At 40.4% G+C, this 18,308-nt stretch overlaps 1 protein-coding gene across 2 annotated transcripts in view; it reads left to right on the top strand.

Annotated features, from left to right (window-relative positions):
• Nucleotides 1-4,534: 4,534 nt before the first annotated feature.
• LOC118797032 (protein wntless homolog) overlaps nucleotides 4,535-18,308 on the top strand; it is a 62,420-nt gene continuing 48,646 nt past the window's right edge. For both annotated transcript variants that reach the window (XM_036556241.1, XM_036556242.1), the window contains exons 1-2: nucleotides 4,535-4,778; nucleotides 13,799-14,071. In XM_036556241.1, coding sequence (XP_036412134.1) covers nucleotides 4,673-4,778; nucleotides 13,799-14,071 — 379 coding nt within the window. In that variant the 5' untranslated portion in view covers nucleotides 4,535-4,672. The remainder of the gene's footprint in view (nucleotides 4,779-13,798; nucleotides 14,072-18,308) is intronic.

The following is an 18,308-nucleotide window of genomic DNA, read 5'->3' as shown; positions in this document are numbered from 1 at the left end:
GAACCATCTTTTTAAAGACTGTATAAGAAACCATAAGATTTCTATTGTTTTCTATACCTCCATAATAATTCATAATATTTTCACCTCATATAACATTAGCCTAGTTACAGCGTAGTTATAGATCTACAGAATCCTTTAGAAATATGTGTAGTATTACTACAGATCTTTTCATAAGTCAAGCAACAAAAATAGAAAAGAAAGAAAAAGAAAAGTAAAAAGCAAAAATGATAGGGACTGAGATAGTGAAACAGCTTAGAAAAGACTCAGAAATATGAACAAAACCTGCGCTACATCAGCTTCATAGATGTTTAAAAATTAGAAAATGTAAATGTGAAACGTTGCACAAAGGTCGATAGGAAAAACAAAAATCATTTTCTTCTTCTTTTAAATATACTGTAAAAAAACATTTAGTATCAATTTCACATGACTAAATCTAGTATGGCCACCACAGAGGTACTCCGCTGATGGGAAATGAAGTTTCTTTGCTGGAGTGGTTTACTGCTAATCCAAAACAAGTCATTTCCATGATCAAGTCCTCCACAGTGACCTTAAAGGGCCCAAACCTAAATTTATTTTGTACTTTTTCCCCCCTGAGGTCCACTTTTGACATTTGCGTTATTTTACGCACCAAAACCAGTTGTAATAAATTTTTACATCAACAAAGCTGATGTATGTAAATAACCCCTCTTCTCATTGGCTACCCTGCATTGTGCCCCATTCTTAAAGTAGTCTAAGCTGGAACACTGCTTATAACTTCAGAGTGAATGGGTGGGGCTAAACCACTGTAGACTGAATAGACAGATATATGTAAATAGGTTACTTTTTTGTGACATCACAAAAACAGTGAATGTAAAATAGTTTTTTTGGGGCAAGTTAATTTGCATATGGACTGGAGAGTGAATGGTATTTTCTAAAACTATGGTACATTTAACTAATTTAACTAATTTATTTCAAAAAAGAGAAAATTTTGATTTTACCCGATATGGGCCCTGTAAAAATGTCCAGTTATTACTTTATTGTCCAGCAGGTGGCGATAAATACCTAGTATTGACCAATACTTACTATAAGATATAAAAACTTATATTTTGGAACATACTAAAAACCTGTAACAATATATAAGTCATTTCCATAGGCGTGCCTGCTTCAGCCATTGTTGTCCCTCAATAGCACGTCTACTGCTTTTTTTAATGCTTTTTGTCATTGTCAACCTCCTAATTCTTCAGACATGACTAATCAGTCCAGCCAGACAGAACATATACAAAGAAACTACTGGCTGGAAATTCAACCTGGAGAAATCTCAGGAATGTCAGGAATGTTTTGAAAGAAACGGGATGCTGATCATCTGCTCCATGTAAACATAATTATTGATTTGTTTTTATCATAAACTATCAGTCTTCGTTCAGATACGTTTTCAAAGGATTCTGTCACTGCACAGAGTGAAAAGACCTGCAGGTGCCTGCAGTGTTACTTCAGTGACGAGCACTGCTGCTCACATATAAACCGACACGGCGTCCCACTAGAAAGTGAAGAGGCGATAATGACACCAATAGTGTCATCACAGGCTTTAAATAGAGCAGCATTCGAACTGAAAAGGGGTGAAATCTGTCAGAATGAGTGTTTGGATTATAGGCTTTCAGCCAGCGAATGAGTAAGAACACATATACAGCACTGTGCAGAGGTCAGAGACCAGCCTTCATTGATTTAATTTACACTCAGAACAGCCATTTAGTACAAGTTCTTCATTTCTCACCATCAGAAAAAAAAATTAACAGAAAATTTATACAGAAGAAGAAAAATAATGGTTTTTAAGGATTCTTTAGTCAGGAAAATGGTTTTACATAGAACCCTTAGCATGATTAAAGGATTAAAAAAAGGTTCTTCAAGGGTTCTTTAGTGAAGAGGATGGTTCTATGAGTTCTGTATAGAACCATTTGCATGCGTAAATGGTTCTTTACATCATGAAATTGTTTTCAGATTGATGGAGAATGTGCTGTAGATGGTTCTTTATAGAACCTTTTTAAAAACTGTTCTATATAGCACGAAAGGGATTCTTCTATTGTAACAAGCCTGACATTGCAACAATAGAAGAACTCTTTTTGGTGCTATATAGAACCTTATTGAACATCTACAGCACATTCCCCATCAATCTGAAGAACCATTTCATCATGCAAAGAGCCCTTTAATTATGGAAAGGGTTCTTTGAATGTTCATGGTTCTATACAGAACATTTTTCTTTGCTAAAGAAAAGAAGTATAGTGCTGAATTGTCGTCTCACAGTGGAAGGATGGATTGTGGATGTTTTCACTTGTGCTTAATGACTATTTGACTGTAAATTAATTAAATGAATGAAGGGTAAACTCTGACTTTTGCATGATACTCTAAATGACTGACTGTACATATTGTACATATAGAATTACTAGCAGAATTATATAAATCATAAATTATGGATAAATATGAAAATGATTCAGATGTATGGGACTGAAGTTAAAAGTACTGTTGAAGTGCAAAGAGAAATGAATACAAACCAAATAGAATCACTATCTGATGGGTATAAAAGTGAAATATAGAAGATATAGGCCCAAACGTTTACCATATTACTGTAGGCAGCAATATATATCATAATATTGTAATGGGCTATCAGCCTTTAGGCATTTATTTGGCTCAGGTTTTCCTAAAAACTCCATTCATCTGTTTCTTACACCATTATAAACTTTGTGTGGTTAGAATCTAAATAAATCTTCAGAAATGTGTTACATATTGATATATATACAATGAACATTGATATATATACAATGAACATTGATATATATTGAACGAACTGTGATATATATATATATATATATATATATATATATATATATACAATGAACATTGATATATATACAATGAGCTTTGATATATATGGAATGAACAATGATATATATTGAATGAACATTGATATATATGGATCGAACATTGAGATAAAAAAAAACTAATAACATAATTCATAATGTTTTCTACTTTTGGGGTATGTGTGCTGTAGCCTTGGCCCTCCCCCACCTGCTAAACAGACTGTTTACGTTGTTATTTACTGTTGTTATGTTGCTGTTCTTCAGTTACAGCTTCACTTCATATATCAGCCACTCTCAGGTCACTCTGTCCAAAGAATCACTGTGTATACATACTGGTCACTTTATCAGAATTCCCTTCCTTTAAGCTCCACCTGGAGTTTGTTAATGCCCATTTATCGATGCACAGTTTTTGTTGGCCATCCTCAACCCTTCAACAGTGACTTTCATTCAATATATATCAATATTCATTCAATATATATCAAAGTTCATTCCATATATATCAATCTTCATTCCATATATATCAAAGTTCATTCAATATATATCAAAGTTCATTCCATATATATCAATGTTCATTCCATATATATCAATATTCATTCAATATATATCAAAGTTCATTCCATATATATCAATGTTCATTCAATATATATCAAAGTTCATTCCATATATATCAATGTTCATTCCATATATATCAAAGGTTATTCCATATATATCAAAGTTCATTCAATATATATTCAATATATATCAATATTCATTCAATATATATCAAAGTTCATTCCATATATATCAGTGTTCATTCCATATATATCAATATTCATTCAATATATATCAATATTCATTCCATATATACCAATGTTCATTCCATATATACCAATGTTCATTCCATATATATCAATATTCATTCCATGTATATCAAAGTTCATTCCATATATATCAAAGTTCATTCCATATATACCAATGTTCATTCCATATATATCAATATTCATTCCATGTATATCAAAGTTCATTCAATATATATTCAATATATATCAATATTCATTCAATATATATCAAAGTTCATTGTATATATATCAATGTTCATGAAATATTTCCTGTTTGGCTTGCCATAATATATATATATATATATATATATATATATATATATATATATATATATATATATATATATGGTTTTTAATACATTCATGGTGGTGAGGTACATGAAGGGTGTGTGGGGGGTAACAGGTGGCTGATTCTAAATTCATTTGGTTTCCTTATGGGATCTAAAGGTGCACTACAGAAAACTAGTGGCCTCATTTGGAAACAATTAAGCAAATTAGAAAGCAAAGCCAGTAGCTTTTAATCCTAAAAATGCTTCGGACGTCTGGTTCCTACCACCACCACTGTGAGCAATTCTTAACCGCTTCATTTCTCCAAAACGGTGCATTTCACACCAAACACTCTGCACGACTTTGTTTGCCTCTTAAACACTTAATTACGCTGAATTTTTGAAAAGGCGTCGGAGTTCCCCTTTAAAAGCACCTCTCATCTGCCGTCTTAGTCTCTTGTGTCGCTCATAACGAACAGAAGGCCGACGATCTGCGTAAATGCAATGGTATATACTGTCTATGTATGCAATGGTGCACTAATTTGGCTCTTAAAGGTCCCCAACAGTGCCATGGTGCAGATGCCCGGTGGTCATGCGGTCCCTCCCCCTATAGCTCGGGTTTAAAGAAAGGCAGGCTCTGCCTGCTTCACTCCTTCCTCTCTTCTACCTGGATGCAGCTACTTCTCTTTCTCTTCCCTGTCGTTTAACTTTGCTCCTCTTTTCCGCCGCTGTGCACGACGGATTTACGCGTGTAAACATGGCCGGGGCGATTATCGAGAACATGAGCACCAAGAAGTTGGTGATCGTTGGAGTTATCTTGCTTTTATTCCAGGCGTTTTCGTTCATGGTCGGAGGGCTGATTGGTGAGTAGTTTGTTGGCTATTTTTGGGCTCTTTTGTTCGCTTTGCGCGCTTTTCACCTCTGCGAATAATGTTCCATGAGCTCCAGATGAAGTGTAGATGGCTTTAAACACAACACAGAGTTGGCCTACCGAGAGATCTTTCTGGAATTGAGGGAGAAAAAAAAGTTACAATGGGCTCAAGTTGGCTTCTTGTTGGAATTTTTCCGTTCCACCTTAAATGGTGCAGCAGTTACATTGTGGCGCCTGAATGTAACTACTGCACCATTTAAGGTGGAACGGAGGAATTCCAAACAGAGGCCAAACACAGCCTCGTAAAAGTTACTGCTTTTGCTAACTGGGTGATTTTTACTCACTGTACCCTTAACTCTTCACTGACACCCCCTTTGGTGCTCGTTTTAAAGTTTCTCGTCTTCTTTGCTCTGATTCATTTCTGCACTGCTTTCTTCCTGAACTCCAACCTACACATGCAAACATGGAAGTATGGAAGTTCCCTCAGCTCCACCACTAGAGCTGCTGTTTGCCAGGCTAGGACGTTAAACATGGACTAAAATACGTTGTATACATTCAGAAAGTCCTTTATTGACCTCATATTTCCCACAACTAGCCAGACTGGAGAAGCAACAACAGCAGCTTCTAGCTTGTACTGCTGAGCCTTCACCCACTAAATGGTTAACCAAATCTCAGAAACTTCAGATCTGCTCTCCTCTCAGATCTCCAGCTTGAGTTCCTACAGTACCTCGTTAGAGGACTGGGAGCTGTCAGAAACCTCTCGTGTCCTGTGGCTGTTCGGAATCTTTTGGGTGAATCCTTCACTTTTCATTTATTTCATTTTAACTTAATAAACCAGCAAATTGTGAAATAATAGTATAGTAGAAGTATTAAGAAGGGGTGAACAATATGAATATATTTTACTGTTATTGTGATAAATTGTCATGATGCACATTATGGGTACTGTTAGTGCTTAACCCTCTATTGCACAATGTTGCCTCAAGGCAACAAACCCATTTTCCTCACTTTATGATAACATTATGCAATAGGGTTAACAATAAGGGGAAGAGTTTATGTCAATAAAAAGCATGTAATTAGTCATACTGTCTATGCTTTTATACCTCTTTTCAACATTCAGTATCACTTTTTTTGTTATGAGAATTAGCAGAAATATGTTTGTTGCCTAGAAGCAACATTGTGCGACAATGGAATGGATTTGGCCAGCCACAAGCCTGGTCTCACCAGTGAAAAGTGAATTGAATATTTTTTAAATGTACTTTTAATTGCTTTCATATTGTGCGCAGAAGAGGGTTAAAGAACACCAAAGAGAGCATAATTAGGCCTGTTTAATTGGAGTGCAGTTTGCGAAACATTGAATAAAAATCGTTGTAGTAGGTTTATTATTATTATTATTATTATTATTATTATTATTACTATGACTGTTTTAAATGTGCCGTTACAGTTTCTATTTTGTCTGTTCCAACTTATAAATCTCAGAAAAACAAATCCTAATGTGTATCGTGAATATGTCTTGAAGTATCGTGATATAACATTTTTCCCATATCACCCATCCCTAATATTAAGTATTACCAGAATGCACTAATGTGTCTGTGAATTCAGTTAAAGACGAATTCTATAATTTTTGTCAGAATTGCTGCATAATTAAGATAAAGATGTTAATAAGGTAATTCAGGCTGTTTTGATGTGAAATGCTCCACTGTAGAGACACTCACCAGAGGCGTTCATAACAGACGTCTGAGTGTGAAGTGCACCCCAAAGTGACCTTGTGTAATGCGCAAAATTTAGAGGTAAAGTTTTGGCCTTAAACATATTTTTGAAATATGTATGCATGATGGAGATATGTTGTAAGACATAATAGTACCCTTTTTTTTTCTTTCAGATGTACGACTATTTCATTATTACACATAAAACTCATAATTGTAGCGTCACTGGGTGTTTTGAATGATGAATAAAATGGCTATATTTGCGATGTAGATATAGCAACCCCTGGTTCCTATCACCACCACTGTAAATAAATTTCTCTACAATGCATCATTTCACATTAAATTAGTTCTCCAGGATTGAGTTGTTCTGAAAATTCGGTGGAACCCCCCTTTAACTTTGAGGCCTGTCTACTGTCTCTTTTTGTGAAGGAAGGAAGTCGCCTTCAGTCTCCACAGAAAGTTGGATGGCGGCTGATAAATTAGCTTGTTTGCCTGAGATTGATTTAATGAAGCGGGATTTCTTTGTGTTTGGTCGGTGGCCGGTGGCAGCCAGGGTAATTGAGTAGAAAGGCTCGCCGCTTCCCCTGTTATTGGACAACTTAAACACGGCATGAGGTCACTGGGCCGAAAGCCTTCTATTATTTCGGACACTTCGGGGTGGAGATTTGGAGAGTGTTTGCTCCCAGGATTGTGGGTCAATGAATGCACGAACTCTGAGGGGTTCAGTATTGCTAATTTAGTTTGTCTTAGCAGTTTGGGACATTCACAGAGAACGTACCTGGATCAATCGAAAACTGAAAGTGCTGTCTTTGAGCAGTTTTTGGCCAGAAATCTTAACTAAAAATAAACAAAAAACTATTTTGTACTATTTTGTAACTATTTTGTTTAAAAAAAATATTAAATGGGAATTCATCTGTGCCTTTATAAATCATGTTAATTGTAAAAAAAAAAAAACAAGCAACAGTATTAGAAACACTGTTTTTGTTTGCTCTCCTGTGCTGGTCAGTACAGATACATTCAAAGACTTTGAGCAGCAGATAAACAGAAAAAATGTTGGCTATGTGGAACTATTTAATGGTTTCTATGGAGAATATCAGACAATGTCTAATCACACCACATATCAAGAGGTTTGACAAAGCCAACTTGCTGTTCTTTGTTTTATTAATCTACTTTTATACCATTTTTTTTTTTTCATGGGCTTCAGTTTTTGAGCTAAAAGCACAAAACTTTGCACGATTGTAGTGCCTATATAGGAATAATGTGCTTGTGCTTTTGGGACCAATCGCAGATACACATACTGCACTATAACGTTTTTCATACAGCATTTGTTCACACGTAGTTAGGAAATTAATGTTAAGAAAAATCACAACAGTGTGATGAGGCAAACGTGTTGCCCATCACCAGAGACTATATGTGTGTGTGTGTAATACTTACCTGAACACCTACCAGTAATACTCACCTGTTGTCTGTTTCCTAACACCAGCAGCAAAGGGAGGCAGAGCAGACGGAGCTCACTTATGAGTGTGCCGGAGGGCCCACGGCTAGCTCATGAGAGGGGTGATGTCTCTACCTAGGTTACAGAAGACAGAGTGAGATAGACTAGTAAATCTGCACACCATGTGAAACATCTTGCCGGTAATGTCATACATTAAGGCCTGGTGATGTGAGATTATGATTTTATCTACCCTTGTTTTTAATCCACTCTTATAGGACAGCAACACCCCTGCAGAGTGGAATGGTTTAGCTCAGGTGATGCAGGGGTGGGGCTAACCCTATAAGAGGTAGGGGAAAGGTGTAGTAGGGGGCTCGATGATACTCACCTCAGACTGTGAAGAGACTGAGGGGAAGGGAGTAAGAGCCAAGCTGGAGAGAATATAGTCCCATGGCCTTGCGGCCTAAGACTCCTTACCTGGACTGATCGAGTCAGGTCAACATTTTACCCACCACTTACTTTGTTTGTACAGTTTTTCTTTTGTGTGTTTCCACCATGTAAATAAATCTCACTGATTGCCAAGAATCATCCGGAGTTGTCACATCTTCAGTCTGCAACTGCATTCCAACACCCATTCAGTCACAATCTACCCGGTGACTTCGTGTCTCCTCATGGGGTTCGGCGGAGCATCGTCACAAACAGCCTTAATGACTTGGCAACCACCTGGAATACCATACCTATGGCCTAGCAACACCTTAGCAACCAACTGGAATACCATAGCAATGACCTAGCAGTGTCTTAGCAATCACTTTTGACAACACATCAACACCTTAGCAACCACCTGGAATACCATAGCAATAGCATAGCATCACATTAACAACCACCTGGGATACTATGGCAAAGACCTAGCACTGTCTTAGCAATCATTTGGGACAACACAGTAACACCTTAGCAACCACCTGAAATACCATAGCTATGGCCAAGCAACACCTAAGCAACCATCTGGGATGCCATGGCAACTGCTTTGTCAAGTCGATTTAGTTTGTTCATAAACTTCCCCTTCTATTTATTTGTTGTCAGCATTTTTAGGTTTTAGATTTCAGTCCAGTGTGATTTTGGCCAAGAATTTCCATTTTGGTCCATCACTCATTAAAACAGTGACCTCACTTTCAGTTGATTATGCTTGTTTAGGAAATGATTCAGTGCATCATGATGTCTTAGCAACCACCTGGGATAACAATAGTAAAATCAACTCGTGGTCAAGCTTTTTAGTGCATTAGAATTAGAACTAAATATACATTGAATACAGAAATATAAATGGAGAAACCATTTACACAGTGGTCAGTTATGGACAATAAGAATATGATTATAGATAATAAGAATATAGTGTTTAGTTTATAGGTGTGTTCTGACATCGATGCAGCTGAATTGACGCCTTCAGATCAATGCACACCACTATAAAATACACTGGTGTGCAGTTTTTTGGCTCTTTACCCTTGGAACAAATGTTTTTTAATAGGGATGCACCAATACAACAGTTCTGAAATTCGAAATTCGATGTCTTTCATGAACATATCTGCCAGTACCGAAACACAAACCAAAGAAATTGTGACTAAATTAATCTGGATAGGAATTAAGAAGAAATATAACAAATCTAACAAAACTCATTTAGAGTGGTTTGGTGTGCGATGGTTGATTGTAGAGACTCACCATGACTACAACACAAATATAGACATTTTATTTACTATGATGATGATTAAATAAATATTTAATAAAATGTGGTTCAAAATCCTCTCAGAACTATCATAAAACAGTGTCTCAGTCATCAGGCAGTGAATTCATAACCACTTCATGTAGGAACTTTCTGTGAGGGAGCTTTTAGAGGTGGACGTCTGGTTCCTATCACCACCACTGTGAACAATTCTGACTCGGCATATTTCTCTAGAATTGAGCATTTTGTTTACATTAGTTTACCATTTAACTGTGCAGAATGCGTCGTTCGTTGGGTGCTTTATGTTTGTTAAAGAGGATGTTGAATGTTCTGGAAAGTTCCCTCCAGGCTGCTTTGACTGTCATGTTTGAGCCTCTGGCACATGAGCTGTTTCCCATTATCTCCTGCTTCCTGGAGGTTTATAGACTTCAGGTGTGATTGGTGATCCGGGAAGAGTTGTATTAACAGGCACTTCACACTGCAGTGACCGGCCTCCTCAATGCCAGAGGAGAAGCAGCCCTGCTTTATTGTGCTAATGACTCCCTGCTTTCAGACGGGTCGTGCTGTCTCATTGGGTTCAGCGCTCTCTTTTAACAGGTGGTATAGATTTAGTGCTGGGTGGTGCTGAGAGAATTCTATTACAGTATCTTCCAAATATTTCACAAGATCACAGTATTAGATGTTATTTGTTAGCATTAATAAATCTAAAAGTAGATGAATATTTAAACAAATAAACCCGCACTTCCTGAGGGCATCTATTCTACTCTAAAACAACGTCTCGAACATGCAGATATGATGTTTGATTGGATTATTGTTACAAGAAAGTTACACTAAAGAGAACCTGACACATTATTGTAAATGCTAACCGGATTTCCAGAACAGAAATGTACTGTTTTTTAGGATCTGGCTGAAAATTTTGTGGCCAGTGACATTTTTCAGGGGGCTGAAAATTCCCATAACCAGTAATATTGGATGCTAACTTTCCATTTATACAGTTTAAATTTTAATTTTATACTAGAAAAGCTTTAGTTTGTCAGTATTAGCTGATACATAACAGTTGGACCCAGTATATATATTTTAAACTGTTGTGCCTTTCAACAGAATCTGACACACCCAACAAATTATACATATATAACAGTTAAGTTTTTTGTTATCTATCAATACCACTAAAGCTAAAATCAGTTTATGTGATATTTCATGATCACTGAATTTTCCATTCTTCATCATCATCATCATCGTTAACCGCTTAGTCCAGATAGGGTCGCGGTAGCAGTTGGGAGAGCAGAGAATCCCAGGTGACCCTGTCCCCCGCAACTTCCTCCAGCTCATTCCCGGGGACCCCAAGCCGCTCCCAGGCCAACTTGGAGATATAATCCCTCCAGCGGGTCCTAGGACGACCCCGGGGTCTTATTCCGGTAGGCCGTGCCTGGTACACCCCCACCGGGAGGCGTCCCGGGGGCATCCGGATCAGATGCCCGAACCACCTCAGCTGGCTCCTCTCAATGCGGAGGAGTAGCGGCTCTACTCCGAGCTCCTCCCGGATGGCTGAGCTCCTCACCCTATCAAATAGAGTGTAGCCCGCCACCCTGCGAAGAAAGCTCATTTCTGCCGCTTGTATTCGCGATCTCATTCTTTCGGTCATTACCCACAGCTCATGACCATAGGTGAGGGTCGGGATGTAGACTGATCGGTAAACAGACACCCTCTTCACCACTACAGTCCGGTACAGCGACCGCATTACTGCTGCCGCTTGTCCCAGCCTGCGGTCGATCTCACGATCCTTCTTCCCATCACTCGTGAACAAGACCCCGAGATACTTAAACTCCTCCACCTGGGGCAAGTCCTTTCGAAGTCTCCTTTCCAGCACCTTGGCATAGACTTTCCCAGGGAGGCTGAGCAGTGTGATACCCCGATAGTTGGCACACACCCTCCGGTCCCCTTTCTTGAAAATAGGGACCACCACCCCGGTCTGCCAGTCCAAGGGTACTGTTCCCGAGGTCCATGCACTATTGCAGAGGCGTGTCAGCCACGACAGCCCCACAATATCCAGAGCCTTAAGCATCTCCGGACGAATCTCATCCACCCCCGGTGCCTTGCCACTGAAGAGCTTGCCAACTACCTCAGTGACCTCCACCAGGGAAATGGAGCTTGACACGCCAGAGGCCTCTGGCCCTGACTCCCGTGAGGGAGGCATGTCACCCGGATTAAGGAGTTCCTCAAAGTGCTCTTTCCACCGACCGACAATATCCTCATTTGAAGTCAGAGTTTCTCCACCCCTGCTGAATACAGCCTGGGCGCAGTCACCCCGACCACTCCTGAGTCGCCGGACAGTTGTCCAGAACCTCCTTGAGGCCGACCGAAAGTCTTTTTCCATGGCCTCACCAAACTCCTCCCACGCCCTGGATTTTGCTTCTGCCACCGTTGCAGCTGCCACCTTTTTTGCATGTCGGTACCTATCTGCTGAATCGGGAGTCCTTCGGCCATCCAGTCCCTAAAGGCCTCTCTCTTTAGCTTGACGGCCTCCCTCACCACCGGTGTCCACCAGGGGGTTCTTGGGTTACCGCCATGACAGGCACCAACAAGCTTTTGGCCACAGCTGCGCCTGGCAGCTTCCACAATGGAGGTTTTGAACAGGGTCCATTCAGACTCTATGTCCCCTACCTCCTCCGGGACATGAGAAAAGCTCTCCCGGAGGTGGGAGTTAAAATCATTCCGAACAGGGGCCTCCGACAGTCGTTCCCAGCACACCCTCACTATTCGCTTGGGCCTACCGGGTCTAACCCTCAGTCTTCCCTGCCATCTGATCCAACTCACCACCAGATGGTGATCAGTTGACAGCTCAGCACCTCTCTTCACCCGAGTGTCCAGAACATATGGTCCCAAGTCAGATGAAACGACGACAAAGTCGATCATTGACCTTTGACCCAAGGAGCTCTGGTACCATGTACACTTATGAACATCCTTGTGTTCAAACTTGGTGTTCGTTATGGACAATCCATGCCTGGCGCAGAAGTCCAATAACAATTCACCATTCGGGTTTAGATCGGGCAGGCCGTTCTTCCCAATCACGCCTCTCCAGGTCTCCCAGTCATTGCCAACATGAGCATTGAAGTTTCCCAGTAAGACTATGGAGTCTGTAGTCGGGACCCTTTCCAGAACCCCGCCCACTTGCTCCAAGAAGGCCGAATACTCCGACCTGTTGTTTGGTGTATAAGCACACACAACAGTCAGAGTTTTCCTCTCTGCGATTTTAATACGCATTGAGGCGACCCTCTCGTCCACCGGGACAAACTCCAACTGTACTGCCGCCAGCCGGGGACTCGTGAGTATCCCCACACCCGCCCGGCGCCTCTCACCTTGTGCAACCCCGGAGTAGGAGAGGGACCAACCCCTATCCAGGAGTTTGGTTCCAGAGCCGATACTGTGGGTGGAGGTGAGCCCAACTATTTCTAGTTGGTACCTCTCAACCTCCCGCACAAGCTCCGGCTCCTTCCCCCCCAGTGAGGTTACATTCCACGTACCAAGAGCCAGTTTCTGCTGCAGGGGCCTAGGCCACCAAGGGCCCCCCTGCAATCTCCCACTGCCTGTACGGCACTGCACCACTCCCCCATGCTGGACCTTGCGGGTGGTGGGCCCACATGGTCCCCCCACATTGCCTCTTCGGGCTGAGCCCGGCCGGGTTACGTAGGGGTAGGTCCCGGTGACCCTCTCCCAGGCAGGGTACACGATGTTCTGTGTTCGTTTTTCATGGAGGTTTTTGGATCGAGTTAGTCTGGGTCTTCACTCCAGACCTGTTCGCCCTGGGAATTTTCCATTCATTGATCATGAAATTGATCCATTTAATTTAATTATTTGCATGATATGTAGAGATATTAGGTTCCCAATAAATGTGAAGTATATAGAATTTCTGTGAAATGGAAAGCGCAAATTATTAGCATTAGAAAAAAATAAATTGTACACTAACTTTTGTATTGCAGCTATGTCCAAAGTTCATGTGTTTGCCCACCATCAGGCTCAGGCTCATTTACCGTGAGCAGAACGAAGACTACACTTAATGTTTTTATAGTTTTGAATTTCACCTGTGGATTCCTGACTTATTGTAAATCACTTCTGTTCAGCTATATTGATACATTAAGGATTAAGTTTCATTTCTTTTCCTTCTGCAGCTCCCAGTCCCACCACTGCCATCCACTACATGGCCACAAAGTGTGTGGACAACGCGAAAAGCCATTCTCAGAGCAAGTGGTTCATGCCCTGGGGTCCAAACCAGTGTCATAAAATCAGAGACTTTGATGAGGCCACGGCCAAGAGGATCGAGGCCAACAACATCGTCTTCGCTGTGCACATTCCTATGCCTAACAAAGAGATGAGTCCCTGGTTCCAGTTCATACTGGTCATCCTTCAGTTCGACATTGCCTTCAAAATGTACAACCAGATTGGTGAGTTTTCCACTTTGAATAAATCCATATGAATTCTTGCTGAGTATGAGCGTGTAAAGCCCAATTAGTGGAAGACCCGAGCAATAATGCAACCCTTAATGCGGTTGGACTGCGTAGTGGATAACCCTGTTACAAAATCGGCCTGGCCTGCTGTGATCATTAAGCAGTTTTTTGCATTTGTGTGTGATAGTTGAGGACGATATTTTGTTGCTGCTAGACTGATAAATTACAAGATGTGTATGTCTAGACCAGGGGTCGCAACCCAAATATTAAGAAGAGCCATTTTGTTCTTTCAACAAAAATCAATCCACCTTGGGAGCCACAATATTTTATGTCCATTTTACCATCTTGGCTATAACTATGTCTCAATATGTGCTGATGTACTAGTATAGACTAAAAAAAAATAAACACAAAAAACACAGACTTACTTTGCTCTGCTTTAAGCTTTAGCTCAGCTACAGCTGCTTTTCTCACATCTCCGGCAGGAAACTTTTCTGCAAAGTGGAACGTTAGTTTCTAGTAAAATGTCTGTCAATGCTTGACTTTTTACGAGGCTGAAGTCGCTTCTCATTTGCCAGCTTCTTGTTAAGATTTTACCGATCCATCTTAAATGGTGCCAATGGCGCCAGAATGTAACTGCTGTACTGTTTAAGGTGAAACTGAAAAATTTCAAACAAGAAGCTAAATTCAGCTTTGCGAATTTTTAGTGTTTGTCAGTTTCTCGTTGCAGGTTAAACGTATCAGGAAACCAGCCAGAGTGATTATAAAACCATTCCATAATCCATAAATCCATTCTCATTAAATTGTTCTCTTTTAATAGCTACTAGCTAGGTGAGATTGTTGTCTGCGTTGCTATGTGACCAGCAGTCTGCGCACCAGTGTCCAGGGTTAAAGGGTGAATTAGCAGTTATAAGCTACATTAACTCCAGTGTTTAAGCCCATTTCTTGTTAAACTGTGTTGAACGATCAGCAGAGCTTTATTTCACTGTATTATTTATCTACATTATTTTATTTTTACCTATGAATCTAATTCTGCTGTGGAGCCGCAAAAGAGCCTCATGCGACTCTGGAACTGCGTGTTGCCGATCCCTGGTCTAGACAGAAAAGGGGAGTTGAGTCTTATGTTGAGTGACTCACCACTCAACTCTTACTCAAGACAAAAAACTTGTGAAATTTCAGAGGACAGGATCATCAACGTTTAATGTGGTAAATAGGTAAAACATTTCATTTCCAACGTTACATGTATAACTTTGCCTGCAGTTTGGCTGCAGTGATGTGTCGTCATTACTGCAATACTGTTCTTAGATTATTACATAATCGCGTAACAGCAATAAATTTGCTTGATTGCATTTATGTTCCGCAGTCATTATTGTTCACAACTGTATGTTTATGTTGCGTCAAATGGAATGTGAGTTTTCATGGGTTGACGCAAATGCATTTGAGTAAAACAAAACACTTTTCTGAGACACGTCGGGGGTCTTACGAAACGCTGGTGCTATGTGGTGATGAGTAATGTTTGTTTATTTGAGCTCAAACTGTGTCCATATATTGAGAGCTACTAAGATTTACTGCGAGAAAGCAACTCGAGACTCAACTCAAACTCTCATGAAGTGACTCGAACTTGAATCTATGCTCCGACGACACTGAACAGCTAATTTTTTTTGGTATATTTTGTTGTCAGGATAAAAGAGGTTTATTTAATAGTTTAGAATGGTCATTAATTGTGATAATAGGAAATAGGACTCGGGAGAATAGGGAATAGGTCTTCTGTCTGTAAGGATTTTAAGAGGCAGCGCATGAGTACCCACAGGAATGTCCCTTTTTGGCCCAAAGCAGACTGAATTTCTCACACGCTGAGAGAGGACTAACAATGATGGATGTGCTGTTTTCACTGGGATGTACCAGCACCCAGCAGGGGCTCAGACACAATCCTCCAGTTTTCAGTTTTATGGGGGTAAAAATGCTCCAACACTCAGAATTGGATCTTAATGACAAAGACTGTGATTCGTCCATCTGGATGAATTGCTGTTTCATTTCTTTATTTACTGTTTAATGTATAATGAATGGTGCAAATGATTAAACAGGACATTTTCAAATGGTGTTGCAGTGCCTGAGTGCTGAGATCTCAGGAAACTTCACAGTGGACTAAATTGTGTTCTTATTGAGCTTTAGGAATTTAGGGTTAAGAGCAGTTGCAAAGAAAGCCATTACCCTGACCGTGTCTTAATTAGCTGTATAGCGCTGTTCCTTCTCATAGATTTTCTGGATTGTTTGCATCAGAGAATTATCGGCACATGGTATTGGAAAAGCCTGGATTATAGACAGTAATTACTTTTCAGTTCAGAATTCAGAACCATTGGCCAACTGTGCTTTGCACACAGAGGAATTAGACCTCCGCATTTTACCCGTCCGTGCAGTGACACACTAGTGAACACACATACACTAGGGGGCAGTGAGCACACTTGCTGGATCGGTGGGCAGCCCTATCCACGGCACCCAGGGAGCAGTTGGAGGTTAGGTGCCTTGCTCAAGGGCACTTCAGTCATGAACTGTTGGCTCAGGGGATTGAACCGGCAACCTTCCGGTCACAAGGCTGTTTCCCTAACGTCCAGCCCATGACTGCCCCATTTATATATATATGACTGGGAAAGATGTTTTTAGGAAATCCTTTAGATAAACTTCAGCAATGCTATAGTGGTGTAGGCTACAACATTAACTTGGCTAACTAGCAATGCCAAAACAGCTGCTTAGCCCATCCAACAGATGTGTGTTCCTATTGAATTTCGACTGCATAAACAGCCAATAGCTTCGACTGCATAAATAACCAATAGCTCCCCCTTGTGGAGAATATTCAGCCTGCCAAACACGGCTTTTTAATGAGCCTGCAGGTAGCCTGTTTATGATCAAATTACACACTAATCACTAAGCGGATTCCTTGAGAATGTAGATTGTAATCAAATCTGTTTTTTTGTAAATCAAGTAATTGCGACTGTAACAAGTAACACGCTGTTTTAAACTCTGTCAATAAAATCAAGCTACTTGGTAACAGAGAGAAACAAATGAGGCTGGAAATCTGCAAATCCCAGCCAAAAAAATAAGCTGCACAATGTCTATATAAAGTTGGCAGATGATTCATGAATGCTTGCTGTCATACACAAAATGTTTTAAAGTGTACTGCACTGACGGTGGGAGAAAATAAATGTTAGCTTGGCTTAATAGCCGCCGTGCTAAAATCTGCTTAGAGCAAATCATACATACATGGTGTTACTTCAGAGTTGGGCATTAACGAGCATTTTGTTCATCTTTACAGTTGTCCCTCTTTTTCTTCATTCAAAAGTATTAATCCTAAAGATCTTCTTCTCTTTTTATGTGAACCGAGTAATTTTCAGTTGTTTTGTAGTTGTAGTTGTTCGCTGTTGGATGCCGCCTCATTCCTTTCCTAGAAGTTCCTCCCCTCCAGATGTTCATGTTTACTGAGCGTGTCTGAGTGACGAGGGCTGAAGACCTCTGATCTTCTGCCAGGTCTGTCTCTCAGAGCATTCGCCTCCGTGAGCAAAACCTCAATCCATGTCAACAGTTGTGCTCGTAAGGTTGGGTTAATTGGGCTCCCAGGTTGATGGGAAGTTACAGATTCAGTTGGTGTTTACATCGTTTGCCAAACACGAGTCAACTCACCGAGTGTCTTCGTTTGTTTGAGATGGCTGGAATTTACCACTTCCTGTGTAGAATACAGGCCAGTTTTTAGAATTAACCAGTCTGCAGTGACAGCAGAGGAGGGTAAAGTTCAGCTCCTCACTGCTGGGCTTCAGTTACATTTAGGGCATCATATGCCTTCAAAGAGGGGGGCAATTATTTATCACCTAATTCTTCAGTGATATGAAGCTGAAGTCAGATATTCACCAGCTTCTTGTTCAAATTCTCCCATTCAACCTGGTGCAGCAGTTACATTCTGGCGCTTCAAGTGTCAGTAATGCTGGACTATTTAAGGTGTAACGGGAAAGTTAGCTAGCTAGCTACCGAGACATTAGCATGCTATTAGGGTTGTTTTTTTTTTTGTTTTGTTTTGTTTTTTTTTGTTCTTGTTGTGTGTGTGTGTGTGGTTTTGTGCTTGTTATGACTATGGCTACGTTCACATTACCAGGTTGAAGGGGCACAAATCCGATTTTTTGCCCTAATGTGATTTAGATCTGATGTTTTCAGGGCTGTGTGACACGCAAATCTGATCTTTTCAAATCCA

This window comes from Colossoma macropomum, unplaced genomic scaffold (genome assembly GCF_904425465.1).
Source record: "Colossoma macropomum unplaced genomic scaffold, Colossoma_macropomum, whole genome shotgun sequence".
Classification (NCBI taxonomy): domain Eukaryota; kingdom Metazoa; phylum Chordata; class Actinopteri; order Characiformes; family Serrasalmidae; genus Colossoma; species Colossoma macropomum.
This window is presented reverse-complemented; position numbering and strand designations above follow the sequence as displayed.